The following is a 12,765-nucleotide window of genomic DNA, read 5'->3' on the forward strand; positions in this document are numbered from 1 at the left end:
TCTGTACTGTACATTACAATAACATAAAATACTATTAATTAGTAATTATGAATTTATGATTTATGCTCATGTAAAAGGTGTATGACTGCATAATGTTATAACTGTATAAACAGCACAGGAAATGGAGGTATGCATTTAAAATGATCAAAATGATGATCTCAGGTAGCATTGTTTAAGCATGAGCACACATCTTTGGCCAGACAGGAGTTGATGCCCATGTAAACAGAATGAAAGTCCAGAGATGACTGAACCAAATCAAGAGGCCACAGATGTACTTTGGCCCCATTTCCCCCAGTCACTGCTGAGAACTGAAATACTATGAGTTTTAATGGCATTCAAGGAAATGGAAGGCAACAAGTGTCATCAATCTTCAAGACACACCTTCATAGGTCAACCCTCATGAAATGAACACAAAGCCTAATTTTGTTTCACCAATAAGAGCAGGGCAGGAAGCCGGTAACTCGGTGGCTTCAGTGATTCAAATGAGATCAACGTTCGGCGGTTTCCTCTGTATGCTTCACAGACAACACAGACAGACATAAAGAGATCGAGACAGAGATAAAGAGAAAGAAAAAGTCATACAGAGATAGATACTTCACAAGACACTCGCCTGGAAGACAAGAAAGACAAGACTGTCCTGATTGGCACCGAAGAAAACTATTTGGAAATCAAAGAAAACACTGCCAACATCATCTACAGACGGACCAGACATACTGGTGAGTGTTTATATCACCACCAGATGCAATCACATTTAATTCGTCTAACAAACCACCCTGAAAAATCACTTCAATTATGTAACTACTAATCATTTCATTAGATAGTTAGAATTTTTGACCTGAAAAAATTCTGAACAAAATCTGAATCAAAATTATTTAAATTTAAACCATGACACATTTTCAGGTAGCTCACAATGCTGATTAAACAAAGGCAGATTGTATTGTAAATATTAAAAAATATATATAACAAAGATTATTGGAATACATTTTACAAAATTTTAAAAAGACGACGTCACAATGTCACGTTTAATAATAATAATAATAACAAGACAAATATTTTAAAATACTGTAATAAAAAAAATCCTTTACAGTTATATTTATTAATAAATACATGAATTAATTTAATACACTCATTTCTATATTTAGCAATTTAGTCGTTCAAATTAAATGATATATTTAGTCAACATTTATTTACAAACACATTGTCTAAAATGTTACCCATGGATGTGCATTTTTTTTTAATGCTCAAAAATTCTTAAATAACTTTGGGAAATTCTGCGGGCATGTGATTCATCATGATGCTGGGAAAGAGACTTAATAGACTGGTGGGTGACAATCGAGTTCAAGAAGGTGAACTGTGAGTTTAAAGAAGCCCCCAAATAGAAGACAGGAAGTTACACATGATTAGATGTGGCTGAGGAGGTGTGCATGTAAAACAGCTCTCTCTTTTCTCCATCTCCCTCCGTGTGCTTTCATCACTTCATATTTCACTGGACTTCCAATAGAAACAATATTTCCTTCCTCCATGGGGAACAGAGATCCTCTTTCTACAGGCGCTCAGTTGGTATAGGAAGGAAAAGGTGATTTGGAATGACAGGATTTATGAGATTGTAGAATAGTTTTCTAGAATTACAAAGGGATGGAAAATATCTTCATGAGCATATGTGAAGCTTGAGATTCCAGTTAACTGGACATTAATGTGTGTGATTTTTGTTTCATGTAAAATTGTTTTGCATTGGGAATCTACAGGGAGTTGAAGATTGATTACAAAAGGCTGTGATTTGTTGCAGGAAGTCCTACACCCTTTCCCAAAGGAAATGTGTGCTTGTTTTCGCACTGTATTTTAATCTCTGTGATTTTATTTATTTATTAATCTTTTTCTAGAAATGTAGCACTGGTCCGCCAGTTAAAACTAGTTATTTGTGAACTTTCTGGACAATTTATGGAAGCGTAAAGTACTAAGATTTTTTAAACATACTATAAAACTCTCACAGAAAGTAATAGCTATAAATGCACACTAGAGGGCAAGCTAAGTCAAGCAGCACTACTGCTCATCGTTTGGGTTATGGAGCTAACCCTAACCCTATATATGAAACTCTGGCCAATAACATATTCTTTCATGCTAGCAGCAATTTGAAATGCTACTTTTTAATTTTATTTTCCTGACATACAAAATTGGTGAACAATATCTTATCTCTATCTTAATGTATTTTTCATTTTTTTTATTATTATTATTATTATTATTATTATTATTATTATTATTATTATTATTATTATTTAAACACATGTGACACTAAGTAATAATAAAAATAATAATAAATATGCAACAAATACAGATCAGAAATATACACATTACAATATAACACACAGTCAAATTATATTTAATAATAAAGATTTAAATATGCTAAATAATAATAAGTTAAAATACATGTACTTATTTATATGTATTATATATATCTTAAAATAAATTGAATAAATTATGATTATTAATATATACAAAAATAACAACTAATTTATATTATCCATCCTTTAACCAATAAAATCTTGGCCAAGACAGGCAACAGCACAAATGACACAAAATAGTACACAAAAAACAATATACTCTCAGAAAAAAAAGGTACAAAAGCTGTCACTGGGGTGGTATCTGTTCAAAAGGCACAACTTTAAACCTAAAGAGTCCATACTGGTACCTTAAAGGTACATACTGTATTAGTACCTAAAAGGTACAAAAGTGTACCTTTTAAAAAGGTACTACCCCAGTGACAGCTTTTGTACCTTTTTTTCTGAGAATTTAGGATATTTGAGGTGTACAATAAATTATTCCACTGCCATTATATTTTGTAGGTAATTAAGTATAAGACATTGCAAAAAGGTTCTTCTTGTGAGTTGATCTTAATCTAAAATACCTTGTTTAAAATGTTCTCAGTGTAGCAAGACCATATCTTATCTGCATCTTTAGATCTACACTACACACAGACACATGCTGACCGTCGAATAAAGTTGCAGACAAAGTGTCTCTTGCTATCTAATCTGAGTTCTTCTCATCTGCTACAAACTACACGTCCAAATGCCTTGTGAGGGTCACATGCAGGAGAACTGGATTTCTGAGTTCTGTCTTTTTTGCACCGGTTTTGTCATAGCCAACCACTGACACATACACACACACACATAAACATACAGGAATACACTTTCACATATTCAGACAAGCAGTCAGGCGCACAGCTAAAAGGAGCAATTGTGGATCTTATTTTTTTTTTATCGCTGGGCCTTAGGGTTTATATCATTAGCTGCTGTGGAGTGCGACGTACAGTACATGGAGGATATACATGTCAGAATGCTTTCGTTCTTTAAACAGATCTTGTCTGCTAAGAAGAAAAACAGATTCGGTAAGACAAAACTTAATACTGTTCTCTGGAAGTGAATGCCTGTTTTGCGAGTTTTAGAACTCATGATCAGAGTTTGTGAACATCAAATCACATAGCGTTGTATTCTCCGTTGTTCCTGTCAGCACACAAATGCAGGCTTGAATACTACTGCGTATGGCACTTTTCAAAAGCAGGGTACAAAATATGGCCTAAAAAAAGGTTAAATATCCAGTGAAGGAAGGCACTTAAGCTTTAGAAAATGCTGATAATCAACCATATAATATAAGCTGTTTTATGTTTTTATAGTTATTCAGTTTATATAAGGTATGACATTTTTACATTTATTATTATTATTTTTAATTCAGGACATTTAAATCTCTGACTATGTAGTCTTTATTACATATAATATTTAACAAAATTACAATAATTAAAATAAATGAATAGTTTGTGGTTTTATTTATATTTCCTGTAAATGATAGAAAAAAGTTTCATAATGTATTTTATATGCCAGTTTTCTGGTCATGCTGTAGATTAAACGGACAAAATAAGATTATTTGCATTAGTGAAAAAAAATATATGGGACAATTTTGACTAAATATTACATTTTGTTAATTAAAATTAACCAACCATTGCTTTTACTACATTTCATTCAACAATTTGTTTGGTTTTAAATGTCAAAAAAGACCAAATATATATAAATCCCTATTTAAGGAGTGTAGGCATTTAATATGTATAAAACATGATATTTTTGATGCTAGGTTCATTTCAAGGGATTTGAGCCTCGAAATCCATTCGGTCATGAGACTTCAAAATGTACCATTCATTAACGGTACCATACTGTACATTTACAACTCACGCAACTGCAGGCTAGAGCTTTGTCATGAGCTTTGTCATGCTGCTTTCGCAGTCGTTTCTGTTTTGGAGAGAGATGCTGGTTTTTGTGGGTCTGCTGCTGCTGTGCTGACAGAGATAATAAACCCAGAACAACAGTTGAGAAATATTTCTGGGGCCCTTGTGGAGGAAGGCAGGTGAACAGAGCCAAAAATGGGACAAGCTTCCAAAAAAATGTGCTAATTCAAGGACTCTTTGCAGCTAGTTGCACCATATTACACATAATCATTAGGAGTTTAGCACATTATCACATAAATTTGCTTCTAAATAATTTAGCCATTTTTTTACACACTTATCAAGGTGTTTACAGCTTGGATTGCAAGTATAGACGAAACCGCTTTCCTGTTTGCTATGCTGTGCTGTGTGTTTTGACCCCCAATGATTATGTAATGATTAACATACACATGTAAATGAGCAGCAACATGCTGTATTTAGATCTTGTTATTCCAGCATTTTGGACTGAGTGGAACAGCAGTGGCTGAACAAACTCCCCAAAACAGTCAAGTGACTCCATGTTGTTATATTTCAGTCCTCCAGAAAGGAAAGCCCTCTCTCCTGAAACAATAGCCGGGGTCTAAACAAATATTATGATATGTTCCCTGACCTCCAGCCACATGGACATTCTCAGGGTGGGACATGTCTTAAGATGGTCCCCAACGTGACCTGTGGGTGGGAAGGACATACAGTATTGCCCATTAAAGTAAATGGCATTCATTCCTTAAAAAACACAATACATTTTAGAAAATGATAATAATAATAATGTCAGCATGGGACACTAAGGTTAATATAAGTGCTGTTCCAATCCTTGTGAGCTGTTCACCTAAACAGTATCTTTTGGCAGTGTTGCTCCAAATAAAAGGCAGCAAAATATGCTGCCTTTTAAGATAACCTGTTTTAGCTCAAATCTAAGACAGCACTGCATATAACCAAGGATAAGGCGATCCAAGAATAGGCTGCCTGCAACAAGCCTGTTGAAAACCTAATTATGGACAGAGACGAGGATAATACATATGAAAAATACATTTGTTTTTGCATATATTTATTTTAAAATATATGGAATATAATTTCAAATATATACATAAATGTCATATTTATAAATATTTAAATGATTACTTTTATTTAAATAATGATTCAATTTAATGTGTATGTAACATTGATATATATGGTTCATATAAAATATCTTGTATAATGTTTTTATATTTATTATGTATCATTTAATGAATAATAACATTTTAAGGTTTGTTTGGGTTAGGATGTTACGAGCTGCTGCTCGACAGGCAGCTCACTAGATTTTGAAAAACAGCTTGAGCTTCTATTTTTGGAGCATCTCGCAAGTATAGAAATAAACAGCTATAGCAAACACAATACTATTCATCAGAGTTCACAATATCCAGCCACTGGGTTTTGTGGGAGTCATGGGATCTCACAAATCATAAGCATGAGATGGGAAACGACATGATGTAACAGTACAACGGAGAGCAGATTGAATCAAACAGTACTGATTTCCTCTCTTTCTTTACTTTTGTCTCCTCAGAGGCTCCAAGAATCATGTGCTCAGAAGACATGCTCCTCCGGTCGTCTCTGCACTCGTCCCTTGAAAAGGTACAGAACGTTAAAATAACTTCCTTAACAATGTCTGTCTGAGTTCACATATGAACTCAGCTATCAGTTGCTTTTTTCTTTGCACTGCCTGGGGTAATTTATACTTCTCTAATGCACAAACTCTAAATCAAACACTATAGCAAATCAATTTTACTATACTGTAAACATTCAAAACTCATTTAAAAAACAACTATTCAAATGTCAGAAGGATTTTTATTCAAGCTAGTGCTGCAATTTCCTCTTTATTTTCTCCTTCTCTTCAACCTTGGCACCTGCATTAGTAAGTAAGGTGGGTTATGGCCACGCCCCCTGATCCTCACCCCCTCAAGGTTTATCATACAGCTGGAGCACACAGATAAGAGCGTTGAAGGAGAGACTGTGTCAAACGCACGAGCTAAACATATTTTGCCTGCTCTAGCGGTTCTTTTACTGCTTGATGCAGAGTTTTGTTATGCAGATTTCTACTTTTCTGGATGCAGATCAAATAATCCTTCAAAACAACGGGATGAGATGCTGTTTTTAATCCACTTAAAAACCTTTGCTTAATCTTATAATGTTCATTTCTGTCTCAACATATTATTATGCTTAACAGATCATTCGTTCATGCACATTCAAATGGTTAGAAATGTCAAAATGCGGTATTTAAAACTATTAAAACTTTTATTTTTATAACCGTTAAGCTATATTTAATGACATTTTAAGATAAAAACGAGGTTTTTAATACTTTTTTTCAAATTAACGTTCATTTTATTTCAAGTCATATATATGTATGTGTTTGTATATGCATAATAAATATACACAGCAGGCTATACATGCATATATTATGTAAAAAAAAAAAAACGTCTATTTTGGATGCGATTAATCGTTTGACAGCACTAATATAAACACACCCACTATGAGACAATCGTCTCTTCAGAACTAGTCTGACCATGTATAGCAGTTAACAAAATGCTATATGTAACCCTGTCACTGGTATATTGTTTATTATCGATTTTTCTATTATGCCAAAAATCATTAGGATATTACATAAAGATCATGTTCCATGAAGATATTTGGTAAAATACACCCTCAGATTCCAGATTTTCGAATTTCGGCCAAATACAGTACGATTCTAACCAGGGGCGCCACCAAGGGGTATAATCTCTGGCCACCCCTAGGATGATTTGCAGTGAGCACTATGAATTTAAATGCAGAATGTAAATTCACAATAGCTTAAGAAGTGAAAAGAACGTGCAGCACCACAGTTTTGCGTCTCTGAGCAACATTAAAGTGTTTCGTTCCTGAATGAATCAACCGTTTAAATGATTCGGTTCAATCGCAATGACTCACTTATTAACAGTGACTCGTTGCCACCTATTGGCGGTTTTAATGTCACATTTTAGGTACCTTTTCATTTTTAAAATAATTTCAAACATCAGTTTTCAATGTTTTATCTTTAAAATATCACAACATTATTTATCCATTTGTAACTGCAGGTTAAAGTATTCCATGTTCCACAGAGCTGCATTAAACAGTGTGTAAAAACATCTAAATGCCACTTCAGATGCAGCTCTCTGCATTGAAAAGATCAATATTGTTGATACTGATTGCATTTGCTTGGTATCAGCCCAAATTCAAGTATTTGACCTAAAAGATGGTGCACACTTTTAGAAAAAATGGTGTAAAGGTAAAAATAAAATCAGGAGTCGGCTGTCAGCACAATTAGAAATAAGACATCAGCACAATAACACTCAGCAAAATAGTCTAATTATCGTTATCATAAAATCCCAGAAATCACAAAGATGTGACTTTTTTTCTATATTGCAAACCCTTAATTTTTTTTTTTCTTTATTTTAATGTGCCACCCCAAAATTTACTGTGGCCTCATCTGGCCACCCCTGTTAAAAATTTCTGGGGTCGCCACTGTCTAACAAACGTCAAGCTTATTTGTGCTCAGTTAATTAAATCTCAGTTTAAAAAAACTGACACTTATGACTTTTTTTTGGTCCAGGATCACATATGATCACAATTTTATGTAAACAGACACCTGCGGATAATCCATGCGGATGCTGGTTACAGTGGTTAGTGTAGTGAGAGTAGTGAGAGGCGGAGGCGGGAGCTGGAGCGAGGGGTGGCGCCTCGCCTCGGATGGATCGAGAAGGCGCAGGCACGTCTAGTCTGACAGCGAGCAGCAACTCTTAATGGCATTCGGAGGCTGGAGCTCACACGCACGCAGGAATGCAGCGTGCAGGTCCGGTTGTCCTTAAACAGGGATTGTCAGATCCTCACTGGAGTTGTAGTTTTCGACATGTGTTGCTGCAACAGATTATCTTTAAGTAAAAGAATTGTTTATATATCGGACCGAGCTGAAACATGCATCTCTTTCGGAGTTATAAATACCAAGTCTTTTCAGATCGGTGTACCAGTGAGGAAACACCTCAGATTCGAGGAATCAGCTGGGTAAGTGGGAAGAAATTAATTCTTTAAAAAAAGTAGAATTATTATTCGTCAAGACCGAAAGAGAATCGTATATAATCTGGTTATTCCATAAATTAGGAGTTTGTTTGAAAAAGTTATGTGCTTTTTTAAAAGATTTGAAACATTCTTTCAAAGAATGTTTTAAGTACCTATTATTAAATTACATTCTGCACTCTCAAGTTAAATAAACTTGCTTTGAAGTGTGCTTAAAAATGCCATCTTCATGGAAAAAAACTTAATGATAAGACATTACATGTTGGTGTCTGCTTTTTATTGGCACCCTTTTATTGGAATAACCCAAACAATATTTTCATTCTGAATATATACAGGTACAATTTTCTCAGAACAACCTATTGACTCTGTAGGGCTAATGAAGTGTGTTTGTGTGTGTGTGAAGGGAAGATGGCATTGAAACCAATGCCAAATGATGTGAAGCCAGAGGCTAAGACACTTAACCAAAGCCCCTCAGACACTGAACATGACCCCAAACAGTCAGGGAGAGCAGAGCTTTATATTGTTGTTGTATAGGTTTTTGTGTTTAAAATGTTGTTAAAGGGTTAATCAAGGATGAGTTATTTATACCTTATTGTTCATTGTCCATCTTAAGGTTTGTTCCCTTACAGTTTGGAAAAGAATGTGCATAGGAAGACCCACACCACTAGACCATAGTGAACTTGAGTGAACTTTAGTGAACTACAGAGTAAATCTCATATAATGAGCATTTTTACCAAAGTGAAGGATCTCATTTTAAAAAGAGACTGACTTATCTCTTTAGATTACATTCTTTTCGGTTGGTTTTGGTCATGTGACTTTCATATCAATATCAAAAAGAAAAACAAAATACTCAGAAACACGGGATGAGGAAACATATGGACACTGTGTAAACCTTAATGGTGCTTTCCCATCTTCATATTACACTGAACATTGACTAACCTGCACGTTTACTCCCATACTTATCCATGTCTTTAAATACACATGATAAACAGTTAGTCCAGTTAGGATATGTTTTAGTTTCTGGCCTGCTGACTGTCAGATGTTATGCGGTGGTCTTTCATATTTCAAGATACTGGACCCCCTTTTCCTTTTCTACATTCCAGCAATAAGGGTCGTGACTCAGAATGAAACATCTCACGTTGCCCAAAGACCCCATGAGAAAGAGAGAATGAGCCCTAGTTAAAAAGATATCCATGTGTTGTGTCAATGTGCCACTGTGTGCACTCTTATCAGGGTTGACTTTAATCTGTCTGCTATGTTTGTTCCACCTGAAATTAAGTATATTTTGTCAGAATACGGTACAAAACCTTACACTGAGGCATTTGTCTTAAAGGAAAGAATTTACATGAAAATTTGCTTAAGGTTACTCACCCTCAGGCCATCCGAGATGTAAATTAGTATGTTTCTTCATCAGCGCAGATTTAGAGAAATTTAGCATTACTTCTGCATAAACTTGCTCACCAGTGAATGGGTGCCGTCAAAATGAGAGTTCAAACAGCTGATAAAAACATCACAATAATCCACAAGTTATCCACACAACTCCAAACAAACTCATCATTAAAACGTTTTTTTTTTAACTTTAAACAAACCATTGCTTCCAGCTAAAATATGAGTCCTCTATTCATAATACTGGTTTCTTCAGTGTAAAAGTAATCTTGTCTGAATCAGGAGAGATATCTGCACAGATCAAGCACCATTTAAAACAAATCAAACCGTCCCAAACAAAGCAAATTAAAAAAAAATTTGAGTGAACTATGGTCCTGCATTAGTTACACTGTAATAAATTTGTAAAGTGGGATTCCCATAAGAGTTTCTAAGATAAATGGTAAGTCTTCTTTAATTTATTTATGATTTTCTTTTACTGCCATGAAGCTTGAGATGCATTCATCTATCAGCAATTATATGGCTAATTTGGACACTCAATAAAGTAAAGGAATAAAGACACCTGTCAATAACATTTCACAATCATGTGATTTCAAATACTTCCCAGCACCTTCGTCACACTTACAGTCAATATCCATGTGTAATTTCCCTCATGTACACACAAACATGTGATACAGCAGCTGTAGTTTCACTCTACACAGTTTACTCAGTCAACAGAGACACAGGATAAAGATATCTCCATGGCCAACCTTATACTAAGTTAAATCAGGCAAGAGGATGCAGTGAACCTGATCATCTGAGAATCATCCAGCCATTTTTACTGCCCATTGCTGCTGTTGAAAGGAAACCAAGCAAGGAAAATGCTGAGAAAATGTTTTTTTTTTAAACAAATCAGCTTATCCTTATAAGATCTTCTTGAGGAACGATACATTAGTTTTAAATGTTGTCAAAATGTTTTAAATGTAAGTGGTGTCATTTAACAAAATGGTTAGGTTATGATTGACATTATAATGAATAAGTTATGAAAGGATTATCCTGAAAGGAGCGAGAAAGGAGAAAGCCTTAAGTATTATTATAATAACAATGAGCCATTGTAATGGTAAGGGACTGTTCACACTGGATAAAAACAAAAGATAAATTTTCACAAAACCTATAAAGATACATTATCAGGGCAAGCTCATGCTTCCTAATGCTGCACAGCATTAGTCAGCCGATGCTGAGTAACACCTGCCATGGGAACAGAGTCTGACAATGGCTCTTAAAAACTGAGCAGAGGTGGAAAGAGTACAAAAATATTCTACTCAAGTAAAAGTACCATTACATTAATGAAATTTTACTTAAGTACAAGTAAAAGTACCAGTCTAAAAATCTACTCAAGTAAAAGTAAAAAGTAGCTCATTTAAAATTTACTCAGAGTAAAAATTACTTAGTTACATTTTAACAGTGGGAGGGAGTCAAAAATGGGACAGGCCAAGGGTGTCAAACTCAGTTCCTGGAGGGCCACAGTCCTGCACAGTTTAGATATAACCCTAATTAAACACACCTGATCCAGCTAATCTAATCATTTAGGTTTATTTGAAAACTACATGATATGTGTGCTGGAGCAGGGTTAGAACTAAACTCTGCAGGGCTACGGCCCTCCAGGAACTGAGTTTGACACCCCTGGGATAGGTCTATTAATCTCAAACTACAACCCGAATTCCGGAAAAGTTGGGACGTTTTTAAAATTTTAATAAAATGAAAACTAAAGGAATTTCAAATCACATGAGCCAATATTTTATTCACAATAGAACATAGATAACGTAGCAAATGTTTAAACTGAGAAATTTTACACGTTTATCCACTTAATTAGCTCATTTAAAATTTAATGCCTGCTACAGGTCTCAAAAAAGTTGCCACGGGGGCAACAAATGGCTAAAAAAGCAAGCAGTTTTGAAAAATTCAGCTGGGAGAACATCTAGTGATTAATTAAGTTAATTGATATCAGGTCTGTAACATGATTAGCTATAAAAGCTTTGTCTTAGAGAAGCAGAGTCTCTCAGAAGTAAAGATGGGCAGAGGCTCTCCAATCTGTGAAAGACTGCGTAAAAAAATTGTGGAAAACTTTAAAAACAATGTTCCTCAACGTTAAATTGCAAAGGCTTTGCAAATCTCATCATCTACAGTGCATAACATCATCAAAAGATTCAGAGAAACTGGAGAAATCTCTGTGCGTAAGGGACAAGGCCGGAGACCTTTATTGGATGCCCGTGGTCTTCGGGCTCTCAGACGACACTGCATCACTCATCGGCATGATTGTGTCAATGACATTACTAAATGGGCCCAGGAATACTTTCAGAAACCACTGTCGGTAAACACAATCCGCCGTGCCATCAGCAGATACCAACTAAAGCTCTATCATGCAAAAAGGAAGCCATATGTGAACATGGTCCAGAAGCGCCGTCGTGTCCTGTGGGCCAAGGCTCATTTAAAATGGACTATTTCAAAGTGGAATAGTGTTTTATGGTCAGACGAGTCCAAATTTGACATTCTTGTTGGAAATCACGGACGCCGTGTCCTCCGGGCTAAAGAGGAGGGAGACCTTCCAGCATGTTATCAGCGTTCAGTTCAAAAGCCAGCATCTCTGATGGTATGGGGGTGCATAAGTGCATACGGTATGGGCAGCTTGCATGTTTTGGAAGGCTCTGTGAATGCTGAAAGGTATATAAAGGTTTTAGAGCAACATATGCTTCCCTCCAAACAACGTCTATTTCAGGGAAGGCCTTGTTTATTTCAGCAGGACAATGCAAAACCACATACTGCAGCTATAACAACAGCATGGCTTCGTCGTAGAAGAGTCCGGGTGCTAACCTGGCCTGCCTGCAGTCCAGATCTTTCACCTATAGAGAACATTTGGCGCATCATTAAACGAAAAATACGTCAAAGACGACCACAAACTATTCAGCAGCTGGAAATCTATATAAGGCAAGAATGGGACCAAATTCCAACAGCAAAACTCCAGCAACTCATAGCCTCAATGCCCAGACGTCTTCAAACTGTTTTGAAAAGAAAAGGAGATGCTACACCATGGTAAACAT

At 35.5% G+C, this 12,765-nt stretch overlaps 1 protein-coding gene across 3 annotated transcripts in view; it reads left to right on the forward strand.

Moving 5' to 3' along the window:
• Positions 1-286: 286 nt before the first annotated feature.
• rapgef3 (Rap guanine nucleotide exchange factor (GEF) 3) overlaps positions 287-12,765 on the forward strand; it is a 36,572-nt gene continuing 24,093 nt past the window's right edge. The window contains exons 1-2 of one of the 3 annotated variants that reach the window (XM_059528191.1): positions 287-716; positions 5,787-5,854. In XM_059528191.1, coding sequence (XP_059384174.1) covers positions 5,801-5,854 — 54 coding nt within the window. In that variant the 5' untranslated portion in view covers positions 287-716; positions 5,787-5,800. Of the gene's footprint in view, positions 717-3,173; positions 3,383-5,786; positions 5,855-7,990; positions 8,294-12,765 lie in introns of those variants that run through there. The other 2 variants (XM_059528189.1, XM_059528190.1) reach the window with 2 other exon arrangements.

This window comes from Carassius carassius, chromosome 37 (genome assembly GCF_963082965.1).
Source record: "Carassius carassius chromosome 37, fCarCar2.1, whole genome shotgun sequence".
NCBI classification, from domain to species: domain Eukaryota; kingdom Metazoa; phylum Chordata; class Actinopteri; order Cypriniformes; family Cyprinidae; genus Carassius; species Carassius carassius.